The sequence below is a fragment of the Kryptolebias marmoratus genome, linkage group LG3 (genome assembly GCF_001649575.2).
Source record: "Kryptolebias marmoratus isolate JLee-2015 linkage group LG3, ASM164957v2, whole genome shotgun sequence".
Lineage (NCBI taxonomy): Eukaryota > Metazoa > Chordata > Actinopteri > Cyprinodontiformes > Rivulidae > Kryptolebias > Kryptolebias marmoratus.
Window position 1 is genome coordinate 19078488 of NC_051432.1, and position 17136 is coordinate 19095623.

Consider the following 17136-nt stretch of genomic DNA (forward strand, 5'->3'; position numbering starts at 1 on the left):
TGTTTTATTGCATTGTCTGCCATATCCGCTCAAGTTGTGAACAGCATAATGGATCTATGTTAGTCAGGGCAATATTGTCTCTGAGAGTTCTGCAACACTGACAGTTTGTGCTCGTAGCCTGGCAACAGCTGAGCTGATGACATTGTGTGTAATTTCAGCATTTATTCAAATAAAACACATGTCACTCTCCTGGATGATGATATGAACAAAAGCTCTTAGCTCACAGCTGAATATCAGTAACATGTCTAAGAGAAGAGTCTCTGTTTAACATGTTCAGCTATCCATCTATTTTTGGGTTGATCAACTACAGAAGTATGTTCTCTAAATTATTGCTCTGTCCATGTCAGGAATACAAGATGGACAAGGATCCCACTTTTACTATGGGAAGTAGGGAAATAAATTGGTAACACTTCCTCCTTCTTTCTCTCAGTTTCATTCCACAAAAGGTAACTTCTCCTTTTTAACTAGTTAATGATTCGAAGCTTTGTTTACTCAGTTTTGATGCCACTGCATTTAAAACAAGCAAACAAAAAAAGGACCCGTCCTGTTGCTTATCATAACAGACGCGAATAAGAGGAAGAAGAAGTAGTAAAAATTCTTTAAGCCTGTCCTGTGTAAAACATATTTGTTTTTTTCCAGAGGAAAGTTTAGTACAAACCTCAAGGAAATTCAAAATAAAACTATGAAGCCAGAGTTGCTACTAGGAGAAAAAAAAGAAAAAGAAAAGATAAACAAATCTCCTGGGACACTGCCCTAATTTATTTATTGAGGGAAGCAGATTGTTTGCCACAAGTAGCAGAACTCTGTGAGTTCTGCTACTTGTGGCAAACAATCTGCACTTATTTATAAGACATACACACCGATATCAGAGCAGCAAGTGTAAGGTTCTGCCAACAACAAATGCCATGTTACAACATCGGTTTGCAAGAGATTGTTTCTTAAAAAAAAAAAAAAAGTCAATACGGATTCATTTTACAGCCTCTTGCAGAAAATAAATGAACCACTGTGTGCCCTCTCACAAGTGACAAATGGCCTTTTGGTAGGCTGTTGTTGTGGTTGTTTACATTTTATAGACATTTCTGATGTAATTTCTTAAGGTAAGCAATAGCACTATCAATTATTAGATATCTTACCTCTTTTTGCATGTCTCCAATCTCGTTTTCTTCTTGATTTTCCCAGTGATTGCCGGGTCTTTCAATCAGGACCCGCTCAACATCCAGGCCTCGCCCTCCACCTCCAAGTTTGGGGTCCAAATGGCGGAGAACAGGTTCTTCTTCAGGAGAGGCAGGACTGAGCGGAGTGGCAGCCAGACCCTTCTCCTTCCAGAAGAATCCAGAGACCATGATGAAGGACTTTATGTTGGGATATGGAGCGGAGAGCTCGCGCAGCAGGGAGACGTAATGGAGGGCCTTGTAGTAGTGGAGGAAGGAGATGACGCACAGACCCACCGTGCACAGCAAGAACACTCTGTGCCGTCGCATTTTCATCCTGAAAGCAAAGAAACAATGATTTTTTTCCCTCTTTTTTTTAAATTGACATTTGGAAATAAATGTTTAACTTTATCCATACTTTTTAAAGACAACTTTAGGGACTGCAATAAATGTAAAACCAACAGTCGGGAGGGTTTTTAAAACAAAGACAGCAACTTCGCCAGTGACCTCCCAGCATTGCACCACATGATTCTAAAGTAGCTTGTTCAGCACTCAGACCCCCTACAGTACGTGAAACAAGTGAGGTGCAGGGGTGCATAGGCTGGGAGGAGCAATGGCCGAGGTTTGAATAAGAGCCTAGAAGAGCAAATGTCAGGACAGAAATAATGAGGGAGGAAAGAACTGCTCTACCTTTATCAAATTATTCAGTGCCACTTCCACAAAATGTCAACATTAGTAATACTCAAGGCAGGTCAGGTCACGTCCCAAGCCAAATTTAACCCAATCCCACTACAATGTCTAAATTTTAAAGTTAGAACACAGATCCAGCCCAGTGTTTTTCAGAAAAGAAGAAATATGTGAGAACCGAAGTGCTTCTAACTTCTTGTAGCAAACACTCCGACAATGTTTAGATTTTACCTGCTTTTTGTCGACCTCAAACGACAGCACGCACCAAATGGATGTGACCGTGCCCGTTGTGAGGCCGGCTTTTGTCTCATTTAAACTGGTTACGCAATTCTCAAATTGTTTTTGTAATTAAAATAATATTAATTTTATTTTGTTAAATGCAAATTGTTACATTTGCATTTACCAAATGTTAAATATTTATGCAATTATGTTTGTGCATAAATAAACACACTTCCTGTATGACTTCTTCCAGCACCTTTCTAGCTGTATAGTGGTAACATTTTCTCAGTGGTGACACCTATTGTTAAGGAGGTGGGCTGCAGCAATTGTAGTGCATCTCAAGCACTAATATAACTAGCAGCTGGTCTACGATGACATCATAGGTTGCTGACACAAGTAAAACCCAGCTTTAGGATATCAAAACATTCAGCAGGTTCATTCAAGTGCAAATACAGCATCAAATAATTCACAGTGAGTGCACAAGCTGGTAAGAATTAGAGGATTTTAGTTCTTTTCTAATGACCTGTTCACTCTGACACCGATGACTCAGTCAATTTGGATCTGATTTTGACACCTGAATAGTCATTTGCCATTTCCAATTTCCATATTTCTACCATATTCCACTGCTCTGTACTCACAATATTGCTTAGCACAGCTAGTAAGAGTGCATCTCTCACAATAAAGTCCAAAAGAATAATACCACCTAAGCAAATTCAAAGCCAAGTGCTTGAACATTCGGAAATTATCTGACATTATTGTTTAAAAACAGCGACAGTGTTTGAAATAACCTTCACATGTGAAGCTGGTAATAAGGTGCTGTCTATAGAGCAGAACAAAGGAGATTTCATTAATGATGTCTAAATGCCCTGCTAGAAAAATACTAGGACCCTGCCCATTAGAATGCATCACAATAATAAGCTGATCAGTCAAACTCCAGGCTGAAGATTATTTCCAACACTGGTGATACAGTAAACTCACAAGCAGTGACTCAGTGGCATCTGTGTCAATCTAACACTATCAGAATAAAGCAGCGGCAGAAAAAAACAAAGAGTACGGCTTTGAAAACAAAGCATTTCATTCAATGAAACAGTAAGAAAAGCAGAACGCCACAAAATCTGGTGTGGTAGCACCATCACTTTAAGGACTAAAACCAAACCACAGATGAAAACACAGTAGTCTGAAAGCACAGCTGTCTGTGCCACAGCAAAACAAAGTTGAACATATTTCTGCTATGAAAGCTCATCTATTAAATCCTCGACTTGGCTGGCAACACCCTTGTTTTTCTCTTCTGTCTTTTTACTGTTTTTTTGTGAAACTGATTTGTTTTTGTAGGCTATTGGTTGTCAGTTTTCATCAGAGACTGCTTTACGTCTCTCCAGAATGTGGTTGTATTAGTCAAACGTAAATTAGTTAAAGTATTCAGTAAAATTCAATAAAAAACCTGTCCCATTTTTCTTGTAACCAAATACATAAAACAACAACCTTAGCTACACTGAACAAGTCACAAAAGCATGTGGTATGCTGACAAGAAACCTGGCTTGACAAATAATAGAAAAAGACTAGATTAAAAGTCGGTCTGTGCAGATCAAGCTACATCTGATATAGTGTTACCAACCTGGCTCATGTTAGTGACAAATATGGAGAGTCCACATGTTAGTTACTTCAGTTGTGTGAGAATATTAACGTCAGTGGTGTTGAAAATAAAAAAAAACATTACCAAAGGGGCAAAAACCACTAGCAACCTGCAGCCCAGAGATAGAGGGGGACCTGCAGAAGCTGGGTTTAATAAAAACTCAGCCACGCCCACCTCTAAGGTGAAATCAGATCTTTAACGAAGCTACCAAACCTCTTTCCAGAGAGAAACAAGAGGGCAACATAAAACACACAACTGTAATAAAAAAAAATCATTTAGTTGTTGTTTTTTTTTCTTTAATATGTCAAAATCACTGGTTGTGACCTTTAAAAAAAAGGCATGTTCTGTCTTGAGATTAATTTTAGCTTGCTTTCAAAATGTCTTGAGGAGCGAGACATAAGTGACAAATTTAACGAAGATGACTTGAATGAACTTCTGTCCTGTGACCTTTGTCCCGCAGGCTCATCCTAACCTTGAACTAATCCATGCAAACCTGTGTATGCAAATGAGCATTTTAATGAAACCCAATCATTACTCAATAAATGTCATTGTAAAAAAAAAAAAAAGATACATAAATGTGGAGGATTGTAACCACTTTACCACATATAAATACTAGAAGGTTTTAGCATGGACAAATTTTGCTTATGTTACCATTTTTTGGCATCTCTATGTGCTCATAACTCTCGTCTTTATAATGCATCGGATGCTTTAAGAGGTGAGGAAATATCTAAGAAGTCGAATTCTTTGCTAGGTAAAAGCCAGAAGGATCTATTTAAGAGGATCTTTAGTTTCAACATTTTCATTTACAGTTGAAAATGTTTTTGAAAAAGGAAGATTAGGAAAAAAGCAGCAAAGAGAGGAATGCCAAATGGATACAGCCCATCACCAATTCATATACAAAAAGCACTTACGAACGGAGTAGCCGCCGGCATTTTGTGCGTGCTGTCTGCAGGCCTAGGAAGGGCATGGCCCATCTAAGCCAAGACATGACTGTCCAAATTAATCCAATGTGCTCATGCCAGCAGTCGCTGTCACACTGTTGTTGCAACCTTCCTCTCCCCTGCGTTGCTGCCTGTCAGACAATGCACAGGGTGGAGTTTTACAAGTCAGAGTCGGCACACCTGGAGCAACTTTCAAACAGATTTCCCGCTGACAAAACTCAGGTTGTTTTTTTTTTTTTTGTTTGCTGTTGGATAAATTTGTGTCTAATAAACTGACTTACACAAGTAGTTGAGATTTATTTTGGCAGATATAAGTTATTAACCACAATCTGTATGTTTCTGGCTTGTGTGCGTTTTCAAACCTGTAAGTTTAAGTGCTTTTAACATCAGATCAGGTCATTTGCGGGGCAGCACGGACATAAAGTCAGACCTGGAATGTGTTGAACTGAAGTGAGACGAAGAGACTGTGTTTGTTTTTGTTTCGACAGCATTAGTTCCTTTATGTACACAACTGAAAGCTTTTCTTCCTGGGCTGATGTCAAGCCGATGTCTGCTCGCTCCTGCAACAGTGTTTTGTAGTTCTCTGTTCAGATTTCATTAGTCCAGCAGGAGTCTGCCTCTGAACTCCAGATCCCGCCCCCCAGAGAGTTTGGAAAAGCCCTGACGGCTGGCTGACAAACACAGCCTGAACATTTGAGATACAGACCTGGGAGAGCAATCCAAATAATACACAGTTTAAAAAAAATCTAAACGGTGGGAGGAGGAATGCATTTAATCTAATCTAATCTAATCTCTGTGTGAGCATGTTCCCTGTTAGTCTGATACTTCTGCAAACTGCAAAGTCACTGGGTGTGTCTTAGAAAAATGGCTTTTGGAATCCAAGACAGATAGAGTAAACATCTACTTCACATACTTTTATGTATCTTTAATATCCTATTTTTTTTACATTTTAACCCATCCTATTTTCATTACAGTACGTAAAAAGAAGATTTTGAACATCACTAACTTCTGAAAAACAGCATTCATTATGTGAGTCAGCTGACAAACTCTTTAACATCTTACAAAACGGAGTGCGATTCATGGATACCGAAGGGCCGCAAAGTCAAATCTTTTTCACATCGTTGACCAAATACCAGAAAACACAGAGCAACTGTCAAGTAGTCCAACTGAAAACATGTCAATCCCTTAAGAATTAGGCATCTGCACCAGCAGCGAAAAGGAACCAAGAATGCTGCAAACTGACGAAACTCACTTTATTCGCTTGTGAAAGAGGTTTCCATTGCCACAAACCGTACAGTCAAAGGGTTTGTAGGTTTTCTGTTGTTTCAAAATGAGACACTGAATATAGTTTAAACCCTGTGTTAAATAGTACACATAATATACATTCAAAATACGGTAAGGTAAAGTATAAGCTGTACAGAAAATACTGGTATTTATCAACTTGGTGACGGGATGCCACGGCCACAGAACTGTACAGTTACTGGAAACACACACTGCGCAGACCTGCACACACACACACACACACACACACACACACACACACACACACATAACTGTGTCAGAAGTTCCCAAACAACACAGGAGTTCAAGATGAAGCTCTAAACACACAATCTCACACTGCGTGGGTGGCAGCTTTCAAAATATCAATGTGTCAGCTAAACTGTTGCATGGATGGAATGATAAATGATGCCGTTTTTGCAAAGAGCTTTGAGACCTTTGTTTTGTAGGAACTCAAAAAATGTAAAGCCCTGATTGGTTTGTGTGTCAGGCTGTGCACACTGCTCTGTAAAAACCATGAAAAACCTGTTTTGATTGTCTTTGTATACTCATACACACACACAAACCCCTCAGAAACCTCTTTCACAACACAATCCAGGCTGTGTTCCTGTCTCATGTGGACTCTGAAGATGATTATATAGCAGCGCATACAGCCTTTGACCAGATTGTTGCCCTCACCTAACAAGCACTCAGGGGTGATATAAAAAGAATATAAAACAAAGCAGTTAATGAGACCAGCTTTCAACCAGGGAAGCAGCAGCTCAGCCAATCGAAGTTCTCTTAGTGACGCTTTCGGTTGGGAAAAAGTGCTTCTCTCACAGCCAAAAGAAAACTCTTAATTGCACCGAACTGAAGTTTTCAACCTTCAAAAACAACCAGAATCGCACTGTCAAACTTCCTCAAACCACAGAGTTTCATTGGTCTGATCCTTCAACTGCACAGGTTCAACATTTCTTTCCGGCATCCCAAAAACACGCCAAAGAACATATTCATGTCCACACTTTGCTGACGTATTTAAAGGGTGCAAACAGGTCACACCTTTCAGTTCAGCCGATCAACCAAGACTCTGAAATTCTGACTGTGCGTTGGTGTTTTTGTTCCTCCTACTCTCCTAGAACAGGCAGTTGTCTGCCTTTTCTATAATAAAGAAAAAAAACAACAACCAAACAAACCAACAACAAAAAACCAAAAACATCTTCATCAGAGACTCGGCTTATGCTATTATTTTTTAGAACAAGTAAAAACAAGTTTTTACTTGTTCTAAAGTAAAAACAGGTTTTACTTTTTCTGAGAAAAACAAATCTGAAGGTTACGGTTCAGTAGCTGTGGACCTACATTTACTAAAAATTAAGTTGTTCTGACACAATCTAATATGTTACTTTTGGATGGACACCACATAGTTTTTAACCCTGAGCTGTTAATCTTTTTCTATGATTTCATCATTAATGATACTTTTCAATCCATCGATTTATCTTCCAATTCCTGAAATACTTAAAAAAAACAACAAAAAAACCCACCTCTTTTTCTCCACGCCACTAGTGAGTGCTGCATACGTCAGTCAGGTTTCTGTCAGCTCTGTCACAGTCACAGATACAATAGTTTCCAAAGGCCAAAGGAATCTGAAGTATGGGAGGATGTAGGTTAGCTAACAATTAGCTAACAATTAAAAGAGTGAGTTGTACACTCTATAAGGCTTCCTGGTCTTTACTACAGCAATGAAAATGAGGGATATGAAGGAACCACGTGCCTTAAGCTCTTTTTAAGCTGCTCTTTATAAAGTTAGACATTTTGTCTGCTACATTTTACAGCAAACAAATGTTGAGACAAACCTTTAGACTAGAATCTGGGCTCACACTCAACCAGTGCAGTGCTGGATTGGTGTTGTGTTGAGTTTTGTTCCCCCACCAGCTTTGTTCCATTTTCCTCTTAACTTCTACAGTTTTAAGCAATGCCGTTTTAACTAAAATACTAAAAAGGAAAGATATTTATCTCTTTCTGTCTCTTTCTTGTCCACTGCAGCAGGATAAACACATTCTGACTTAGGCAGGTGGGGAAACACGTTTCGACACAACACCTGCACCTGCTCATGGGCCTGTTTTAGGCACATTTGATTGTGCAGGTAATGTTAATAGCTAAATGAATTACATTCAAGCTGACAAATCAATACATAATACGTAAAATAATAAACACAATTTATAAGTATGATGTTAAAAACAAAAGCTAAGTAAAAACAAACATTTGGGAGAGTATTTCTGTCATTACATTTTAGATAATTTGCTTCTCTCCAGTTTCTGACAGGCAAATCCATGTGACTGAATTCCTGCAAAAGAAGGAGCACAACATGCTGGATATTTAGACTTTTTAAAATTTTAAACACATAAATAATAAGAGCTTCATTTTATTTCATCATGCTAAAGTTGGAACTCCTTTTTTAAAGCCGGGTCATAAATGATTTATGCGGAACTTATTGATAATTGAATACTTCCTGGGACGGTTTCCCCAGGCTGAATAAGGACCACAGAGCACCAGCGGATGATCTCTGTCTTTCATGTTTTTTTTATTTTATTTTAAAGCTGTGACTACCTCCTATTAAAAACAAGTTACTACTTTAAAACTTGACATGTGATTCATTCCGCTAAGTTATAACTTTCACATATTTGCTGTTGTATTCAATGCAGCACATCAGAAGATTCACTTTTTTTTTGTTCTGTTTTGTTTATGTCTCTGAAAAGCCAGGTCATCTGGAAGCTAAAACCAGCCATTCTTTTGGCTGCAGGATCAGAGAGTTTTTCTGAGCTTTACAGTCACTGGTTTAGTGACTCAAGACGTCTGGAGAAAACCAGCTTGATGGGTTTCAATAATGCACGAATGGTAAGGTCTACAGAGCATGTGTGCAAAACCGTGTGTCTGTAAAAAAAAAACACAACCAGAATTCAGGTTTGTTTTTGTAAGCGTGAATGTATGCAGGCTCTGACAAACATGGCTGCATGAAAAAAAAACTTGTTTTGGCTTTGGATGCTTGTGTGTGTGGACATGAGAAGAAGTGCATAAAGGCGGGGAGGGCGCCTCCATTTCTCCAACCTCATTTATAATTCATAGCTGGGGCAGACCATGAAGTCTTTCTATCCCTCCCTGCTCTCTCTCTCTGTGTGGAGACAGGTGTTTCATGGCACCTCACTCCATCTCTGCCCGCGTTTCTACTCCCATAAACTTCTACCCCTCCGAGGGGCGAGCCGACGCGGGCAGCAGCTTCGGGAATTTTGTCATGATGAAGTCAAGCTGAGAGCAGAAAACTCCACATGTTACAGCTTCGTCTTTAAAAGCCGAAGTGCAAGCACATTTTCTCAAATACTAACTAATTAAAAAAAAAATTGAGTTCATTTAAACCTGAAACGATCTCTACTAAAAGTGTGGTTCGGTGGATTTTACCATTACACACTTATTTTTCTTAAAAAAAAGCAGCATTTTTTAAATCAAGTGTTCCAAATAATCATTTGAATGTCAAATAGTTCTGCATAGTGTATGTAAATATGTTTTATTCATTAAATGTTTTTTTTATCCAAACCAGTTCTTATGAGCTGTGGCCAGCTCTGACTCTTAACCCTTCGTGGCCTTTTGGGGTTCGGAGTCATGAACACTTTGCACCAACATTTTACAAGACAAGTCACTTTATTTCAGTGCCACATTTGTAATTTACAATAACAGTAGGACGTTTAACCTCTCAAACAATTCTCATTTCATGTTTCTAGTTTCCTCTAAGGCTAAGGAACAAAGGTTTTACTGGATAGTTTTAAAATGTCGACAACAAGACAGTTTCATGAGGGGTTAACAGGCACAATGTGATGCTTTTTAATGCCCGTTGAGAGGTAATCAGCCAGAAGTACATCCTATACCTTCTATGTGGCAACATCTAAACGCTGGACTTCAACACTTCGTGAAACACCACTCTGTAGCATTATCATTTAAAAAGAAAGCACACCATGTTTGTAAGACAGTACTCTAATTACAGATCTGCAACAAAGAAGAACAGACAGAATCGACTTCTTTGGAAGGCAAAGGTTTTCTTCTCGTGACGCTCCGTAACAAAATCAGCAAAGAATAAATGAGGTTTATCTGCCACAGCTCATAAAAGAAAGAGAAGCAGTCACGATTTCAGCTGAATTAGTACTCGGCATAGTTTTTCTTTTAGTATATTTTGTGTTTGTAATATCTAAAAGCTGCACTGTAATGAGAAACTGTAAATAATTGAATCTCCCTTTTCTTCTGTCAAGGCTGATTTAGCCATTTTTCTTTGTCATTTCTTTTTTCTTTCTTTTTTTTGTCAGCTTTCCCTCACTGGTTCGCAGCTAAATCATTCTCGACACCAGCAGTTCACACAGGCAGTCAGGACATGTTCACATCCCCACAGCTGACGTGAGCGTGTGTTTTCTCTGCTATCGATTTTACTTTTTTTTCGCCCTGCAGTGTCTCGGCCCCGTAGAGGAGGGGGACTCCAGTGTGACGGCCCAAACTCTTCCTTCCAATTACTCTGCTTTAATTAGACAAAGGTCGCTGCAGAGATGATGCTGTTCAAAATTCTACCAAAGTGAGTTTACTACCAAGCATGTTTTCATTTTTTAAATGAGGAAAATAATAATTAGTTTAGACTTCTAGGCTGAAACATAATTCTATCAGATCTGTGTTTAGATCAAGAAATCATTGTGTGTGTGTATATATATATATATATATATATATATATATATATATATATATATATGTGTGTGTGTGTGTGTGTGTGTCTTTTTACTGGTTTGTGGTCAGACAAGGTTATTTTGGAATTTGGACAATGTTTATTTGAAGAACAGTAAATGATTTATGCTAAAAGAAAGACATTTCAACCAATTAATTTTAAAATACGGAGCACTTGTTGAAAACCTGGACCCATTTACTCATTAGAAAAGCTTTTATATAATAAACATGTATCAGTAAAGGTTAATTTAGAAGTTTAAAAAAAGTGGTTTCTCCCACACTTGTACTTGAACGTGTCATTGTGTAAATGTTTTGATTGTAAACATTTATTTCATAAAAAACCCTTAAAGGCAGAGTTCTTAAGAACTGAAAAGCCATTTCCCCTGGCACCCTGCAAACTGTCAGCTTCTAAAGAACATGTTGCCGCTGACAAAACATATTTTAAGATAAAAAAAAATAATAATTAATTTCAGTTCCAAGGAAAAAGTGACAAAGACATGTAGTTATGTGAAAACATGACTCGTCTGGAGACTAAAATTAGGTTTTCAACAAAACCTACAGTTTGACACTAAACAACTTTTTATAGCTCACTGGTGCAGCCTTGTTACCTGGGGACAGAAGGCTTTTATAACACATTGAAGATATTTTAGGAAGGTTTTTTTTTTTGTGTGTGGGGGGGGAAATATTACCAAAGAAGTATTAGAATAAAAAAAAAAAAAAAAACGCAGTCAAACAATCAAAAAAAGGAAAAACAAGCAACTGTTACACAAATAAACCTATTTTGTCTCATGCACACAGAAAAAAATCCCTCATCTATTTTTTTTTAAGTTTGTCCACCTCTGATTTGGAGACGTATCCTTTAATTTTCTACGCCCTGAAACCGTGTCTGATTTCAGCTCAGCAGGATTAGAGGCCAGTCCTGCTGCCTGAAAAACAGCTCAGGAAGCAAGCCATTTGCATGTTTGTGATCTACAAAATATATATATAATCCGTCACTACAAAGACAACCAATTTCAAAGCATTATTGTCTTCAATCTATTTTTTTTGTGTGCAGCGATTCACTTTTACTCACTTCCAGTGTCTATCCTTCTCTGTTTGCCACACCCACTCGGTTCCAGAGGCAGACCCTGACAGCTACACTCAGCCCAAGTCAGGCTTCTTATCACCCAGTTCTATGATTGTGGAGTGGACTAAGCTCACTCTAATATTTTTATGTAAAAAAAAAAAAAAAAATTCTGTTGTAATGGCAGGGCTCAGCTGATCCTCTTCACACAGATGCTTCTTTTATAGCAATGAGTCCCCCCCCCCCCCTCCTCCAAGTATGTCATTATTTCCAAGAAAGAAAACACAAATTCTCTGTCTTCTCTCAGAACCCTGCTGAGAATCGTTTACAGCAAAGAGACTACCTACTCCATTTGGGCTCAAAATACTCGAGTGATTAGGCTTTGTTTGTGTGTGTGAGATTATAAAAAGTACTTAACATCGGAGACTTGCGGCGAACGTGAGTGGGAATGAGCTTTGCTTACTGAATATACAAGCTTTATTATGTCTGTGTGGGAGAAAATGACATTGCGGCAGACACAAGTGGGTTTTTTCACTGATTTGGAGTCTCCTAGCACCACGAGAGCCTTTGTGAAATGCACAAGTGCTCATACTTTGCTGTATTTTTTTCTCTTCTTCCATCGCATTCACTAAAAGTACAAGCAATCAGCATGACTCACCCAAAAAAACAAGACGTCTTGATTACAAGAGTCAGCAAGTTCAAGAGAACGGTTCTTTAAACCTTAAAATTGCCGGCTTGTAAATTTAGCAACACTCAACATACGGGTGTACTCGCTGACCCCGGATTAACGAAAAATGGGTCAACATTAAAAAATTTTCTCCCCCCAAACCTGGAGGATTCACTGACACACTCCTATTGTCTGTCCTGCAGTCACTGTTATTATGGAAACAGGAAGACTGAAGCCATTAGAAGGTTGCATTTTGGCTCCGGTTATGCTTTATGGTTTTCACATTAGTCTAGAGTTAAATCAGTAAATGCTGAACTCACAGAATCAGGCCTGATGGACCCTGGGTATTCGTCCGGCGGCGCCTTTGTGTCCAATGTTTTGTTTTAGTCATAACAGGAAATCCAGTGCTGAGAAGTGGCTATGTTGGTTTGAAAAGCAGCAATCCTCAGTCACAAACTGATCACTCGCTGTGCCTCCTAACTTTGTCGGTTAATAGCTTAGATGAGCATTGTGATGGCAGTGTATGTTCTGCAACGGTAGCTAAGCAGTAAAGAATCCCTGAGGCAGAGCGAATCTGCGGCTGCACCTGAACGCAGCTCGCGCAACCAGAACAACTGCTTCTCGTTACAGGTCGACATTACAGCGCCGAAGGACAGAAGTTGATCAGAAAGAGAGCGATGGCAGAGGAGCCAAAAACACAAACACAAACACTAGAGGGAGAAAGAGGGGCAGTTTTGAGTACAAGTCTTGTTATTCAAAAAAAAAAGTCACACCACTTTAAACAGAGATGCAGCTGGATGCGTCAGAAAAAAAGGGAAGGAGAAATGTAGGCGAAGGAATCACTGGTGGAGCTGAGTAAAGAGCCAGAGGCTGTGTGTGATCGAGATTAAAAAGAGAACGCAACAGTAAATTCAACAAAAAAGATCAAAAACCTAAAGGTTTCTGTCTGTGTAGACTATTCATTGGGAAATAAAAAGGACGTCTTTGTCCAGGCTAGGCTAATGGCTAACCAAATAAGGGCCCTTTTTGTGTCTTTTTTCAAGTTTATAAAACAACTCTTTCTTAAATATAACATACCTGGGTAAAAGAATGCTACATGTCTGATATTATAGTTCCACATTTCTGTATGACACTGTTTGTTTAGTGTGTCACTGTTTTCTCATCCACACAACATTTGTGTTACTACATTTCTGTATCTGAGCTGAGCAGAGAATGATACGTGCTGATGATGTGAAAGCATCAGACCTCTGGGACTTGATTCAACTTTTGGACTGACACGATCAGCAGCCTCTCAGTTTTTAAACCACCTGTTTTCAGTAAAACACTGCAGATGCATGGTCATAAAAATAAATAAAGTTGAAGATTAGATGCTTTTTTTTTTCTAAATGTCAAATTTACAAAAGACGAATCACACAAATTCGAGACAGTTTCTCCGTTGTCGGATTTGCCCGCTCATTTGGGGGAATGTACACTTGATTTTGGCTCTCTGCTTATCAGTCACAGCCTACAGCTGATAGACGGGAAGGCAATAAATAACATGCTATAGAAACACGAATTCGTGAGCCGCGGCAGATGTCAATTTTTTACAAAATAAAATAAAAATCTGAATTGAGCTGACAAGCTTGAAGGAATCTAAGCCACGTAAAGAAAAACAAGGACCAATAAGGATGATAAAATAACTGCAGGGATTAAAGCCAAAATAAATAACTAAATCCACATACACACATCCATTTGAGAGTCTTTTTTCTGCGTATCAGTCACTTCCAAAAGGTTTCATGTAAAGGAGTATAGTGTGTAGTGTAGTGTCTTCTAATGAAGCGTTCAATGAATACGTCCAATAAATAACTCCACTAAATAAAATAAAAATGTCTGAATATTTGTTACAGTGCCTGTCAACAAAAATTATAAGCTATTGAAATGATCAAACAAGGTCCTAAATATTATAGAAACTCTTACAAAAAGATCAAGTGTTTTGCTTTAAGTATAATATTAATTATAATGACAGTTATGTTACTGCCTGACTGGTTTCCAGCGCAGACTCCCACATGTGAGGCAGATATGCAAACCATTGTCCCAACAAAGACACCATACACACAGCGCACTGGAAGCTACCTAACTCTGTAAGATCTCCTGTTTTTTGTTTGTTTGTTTGTTTGTTTTTGAATATCACAGTTCTAACTTTCATCCTTTATTTGGGCTTGGGATCAGCAAAAGTGACCCAAAAGAGAAACCTTAAGTTATTTTAGCGAGGGAGGACTGTGAGCGCTGTGGGACGGAGGAGGACCCACTGCAGCACCTGCTGCTTGTTTTCATGTCGATCTTAGAAAACAGCAGAAAAAAGTCGCTTTTTTGAAAAACGATCACTAATAGGGCCCGAAAACTCGCTAAATATAGCGACAAAGTCTCTAAGTTGGCAACGCTGCCAACACCCGGACCCGCCCTGCTCTGCTCTGATTGGATCAAACTTTGGCTCTGGTTCACTTTATTTGTTGTTAGCGGCGTCAGTTTAATCCCTGTATCATAACTGGATTGGATAGCTTTAACGGGACCACAACAAAAAATGGTTTCTTCTCATTTTCAAAGATGATGGAAATCCGTCCTGGTGACGGAGAACTTTAATCCCTGTAATTGTAATAAGGTTACAAAATAAGCAATGTGTTTGACAAGATAAATGAAGTCGGTTTGGAAATATTTCTGTTGACATACTTCTTAGTTTATTGCGACATAAAGTCACTAGAAATCTCTGTGTACTCCAAAACCTGTTACAAATGTAAAAATGCTAAAGTCATTACAGTGAAAAGAGAGACGTCTGAACTTTTCTGTGGGCACGGACCACGCAGAACAATTATCTTGCTCACTGTGCCTGGGGGAATGCTGCAGGAGCCACTAACGCTGAAAAGACTAAATTATTAGCATTTTTTATGTTCAGAATTGATATCCTTTCTTTTCTTTTTTTTACCCAGTTGGAGTTTTGAAAGTGAAAAGGTTTCCTCGGACAGAAAGGTTTTTTTATTTTTTTTATTTTTATTCTTTTGGTCAGCTGCTACTTTTTCCGGTTTCAGCGGGCTACCTACAATTAGGCTGCTGAGTTCTTTGAAAGCTTTTCAACGGCTTCGAAACTGCACATAAAAGAATATTAAGAGGACCACTTCAAAGGCTGGCAGCTGTGTAATTTAACATTCATCTACACAATCTTCACTCCCTGTGACTCCGCCTCTGTGATTGTCGTTTAATTACTTCCAAGTGTGGTCCCTTTTTATATTCCTGTTGAGTTGTCCACTGAACATATGGGCATGCGAGTGACCTCAAACTGCAAAAAGAAGTGCACAAGTTCAGCTGATGTTCTGAAACCGTAAAGTAAAAAACTGTTATGGGCAGTGGACTCAGTTTGTTGACACATACTTCACCTCACACAACCCTGTAACACACACACACACCACATAGAAATGTCCTGTGCTTCCTGCCCCTCATGTTGCCCACAGCTCTTTTCCCTGTTCGAGGAGGAGCTTTCTAACAGTGGAACAGATTGATCTGCAGTTTCTGCTGCTTGTGACAGAGCGACAGTGTCCGTCCAAGTAAGAGCTTCACACTCTCGTAACGAGTCCAACGCCAAGTGTAAAACACGAGGCCGTTTCTGCGCAGCGAGGACAGCCTTTCTGTAATGCATGTCAATTTTAGAGCTATTGATTCTGTGTGTGAAAATGACCAGCATGTGTGAAGTGCAAAAAAAACAGGTCTCATAATTTAAGATGTCAATGTGAACAGATGTCTGTAAGAAGAGATGGAGAATCTTTGTGTTGCTGTTACCTCGGCGCAACGCTCAGCTTTCTCGCCACACCCTCTCGTGTTCAAACTTGACCTGACATTTAGGAAGTTAAGTTTAGAAACAACAAAGAGAAGCAAAAACGAATGGAAACTTCTGTGGCCTCTGCTGCAGTAAAAAGGCAAGAAAATAAAACTTCTGGACTCCCTTTCCATGATCCTCATTGGACCTCTGAATAAATATATAAATAAATAAATAAAATGCTTATTTTACCTTTCTGAGACCCATCTGAGAATAAAAACACGAGTCATTTTTAAAGCAGCTGCATGGAAATCAGCTCCAGGCCATTTAATTTTGTCAACCTTCAACAAAAGTCCCAGGATGTCTTTCCTCTGTTCCTATTTTAAGTGAGTCAGCAGATTGATTGTCAGGTTCCTGGAAATGAACTGACAGCTGGCCTATTTTAATTAAAGCAAACTTCCTAGAAAACCATAAAAGGAACTTATTTTCTGTGAACTTTGGGATGTGTTTTAATGTCATGTTATACTCAACAGCTACATTATACTAATAATTAAAGAATAATACAAGCTTTGATGGGAATCATGTCAATAATGCTGAATATTCAAATGATGTGTAAAAGGAAATATCAAATAATTATCACCAAAGGCAACAAAAAAATGGAAAGTTAAAACCCCTGCTAAGCAAAAGTAAAAGGAAGCTGTGAGCCTACAAGGAGCTTCCTGTGGAAAGCTGTGCAGCCAGAAAACTAAACATCACTGTTACTTTCACCATCCTTTTCATTTCTGCTCTTATTTTCAGTTCCCTTTCAGTCGATTCACTCGGTACAACATATGTACTATGGGATATCACGCTCCCGCGTGTCCTGGCTGAAGACACCTTTAATCACGCCTTTAGGCAAATGACGTGATGACGTGATGACGACAAGTGACAGGCCCCGCCTGCACTATGTAACCGTCCGTCATCACAGTCATTCCTCAGTTCTTAC

General features: G+C 38.9%; 1 protein-coding gene across 8 annotated transcripts in view; it reads right to left on the reverse strand.

Moving 5' to 3' along the window:
• mgat3b (beta-1,4-mannosyl-glycoprotein 4-beta-N-acetylglucosaminyltransferase b) overlaps positions 1–17136 on the reverse strand; it is a 58350-nt gene that overhangs the window by 8948 nt on the left and 32266 nt on the right. For 2 of the 8 annotated variants that reach the window (XM_017406107.3, XM_017406082.3), the window contains exons 2-3: positions 4602–4762; positions 1134–1488 (exon numbers count right to left, since the gene is read on the reverse strand). In XM_017406107.3, coding sequence (XP_017261596.1) covers positions 1134–1488; positions 4602–4678 — 432 coding nt within the window. In that variant the 5' untranslated portion in view covers positions 4679–4762. Of the gene's footprint in view, positions 1–1133; positions 1489–3672; positions 3806–4601; positions 4763–7426; positions 7529–7738; positions 7896–12687; positions 12951–17136 lie in introns of those variants that run through there. The other 6 variants (XM_037974753.1, XM_017406126.3, XM_025004305.2 and 3 more) reach the window with 5 other exon arrangements.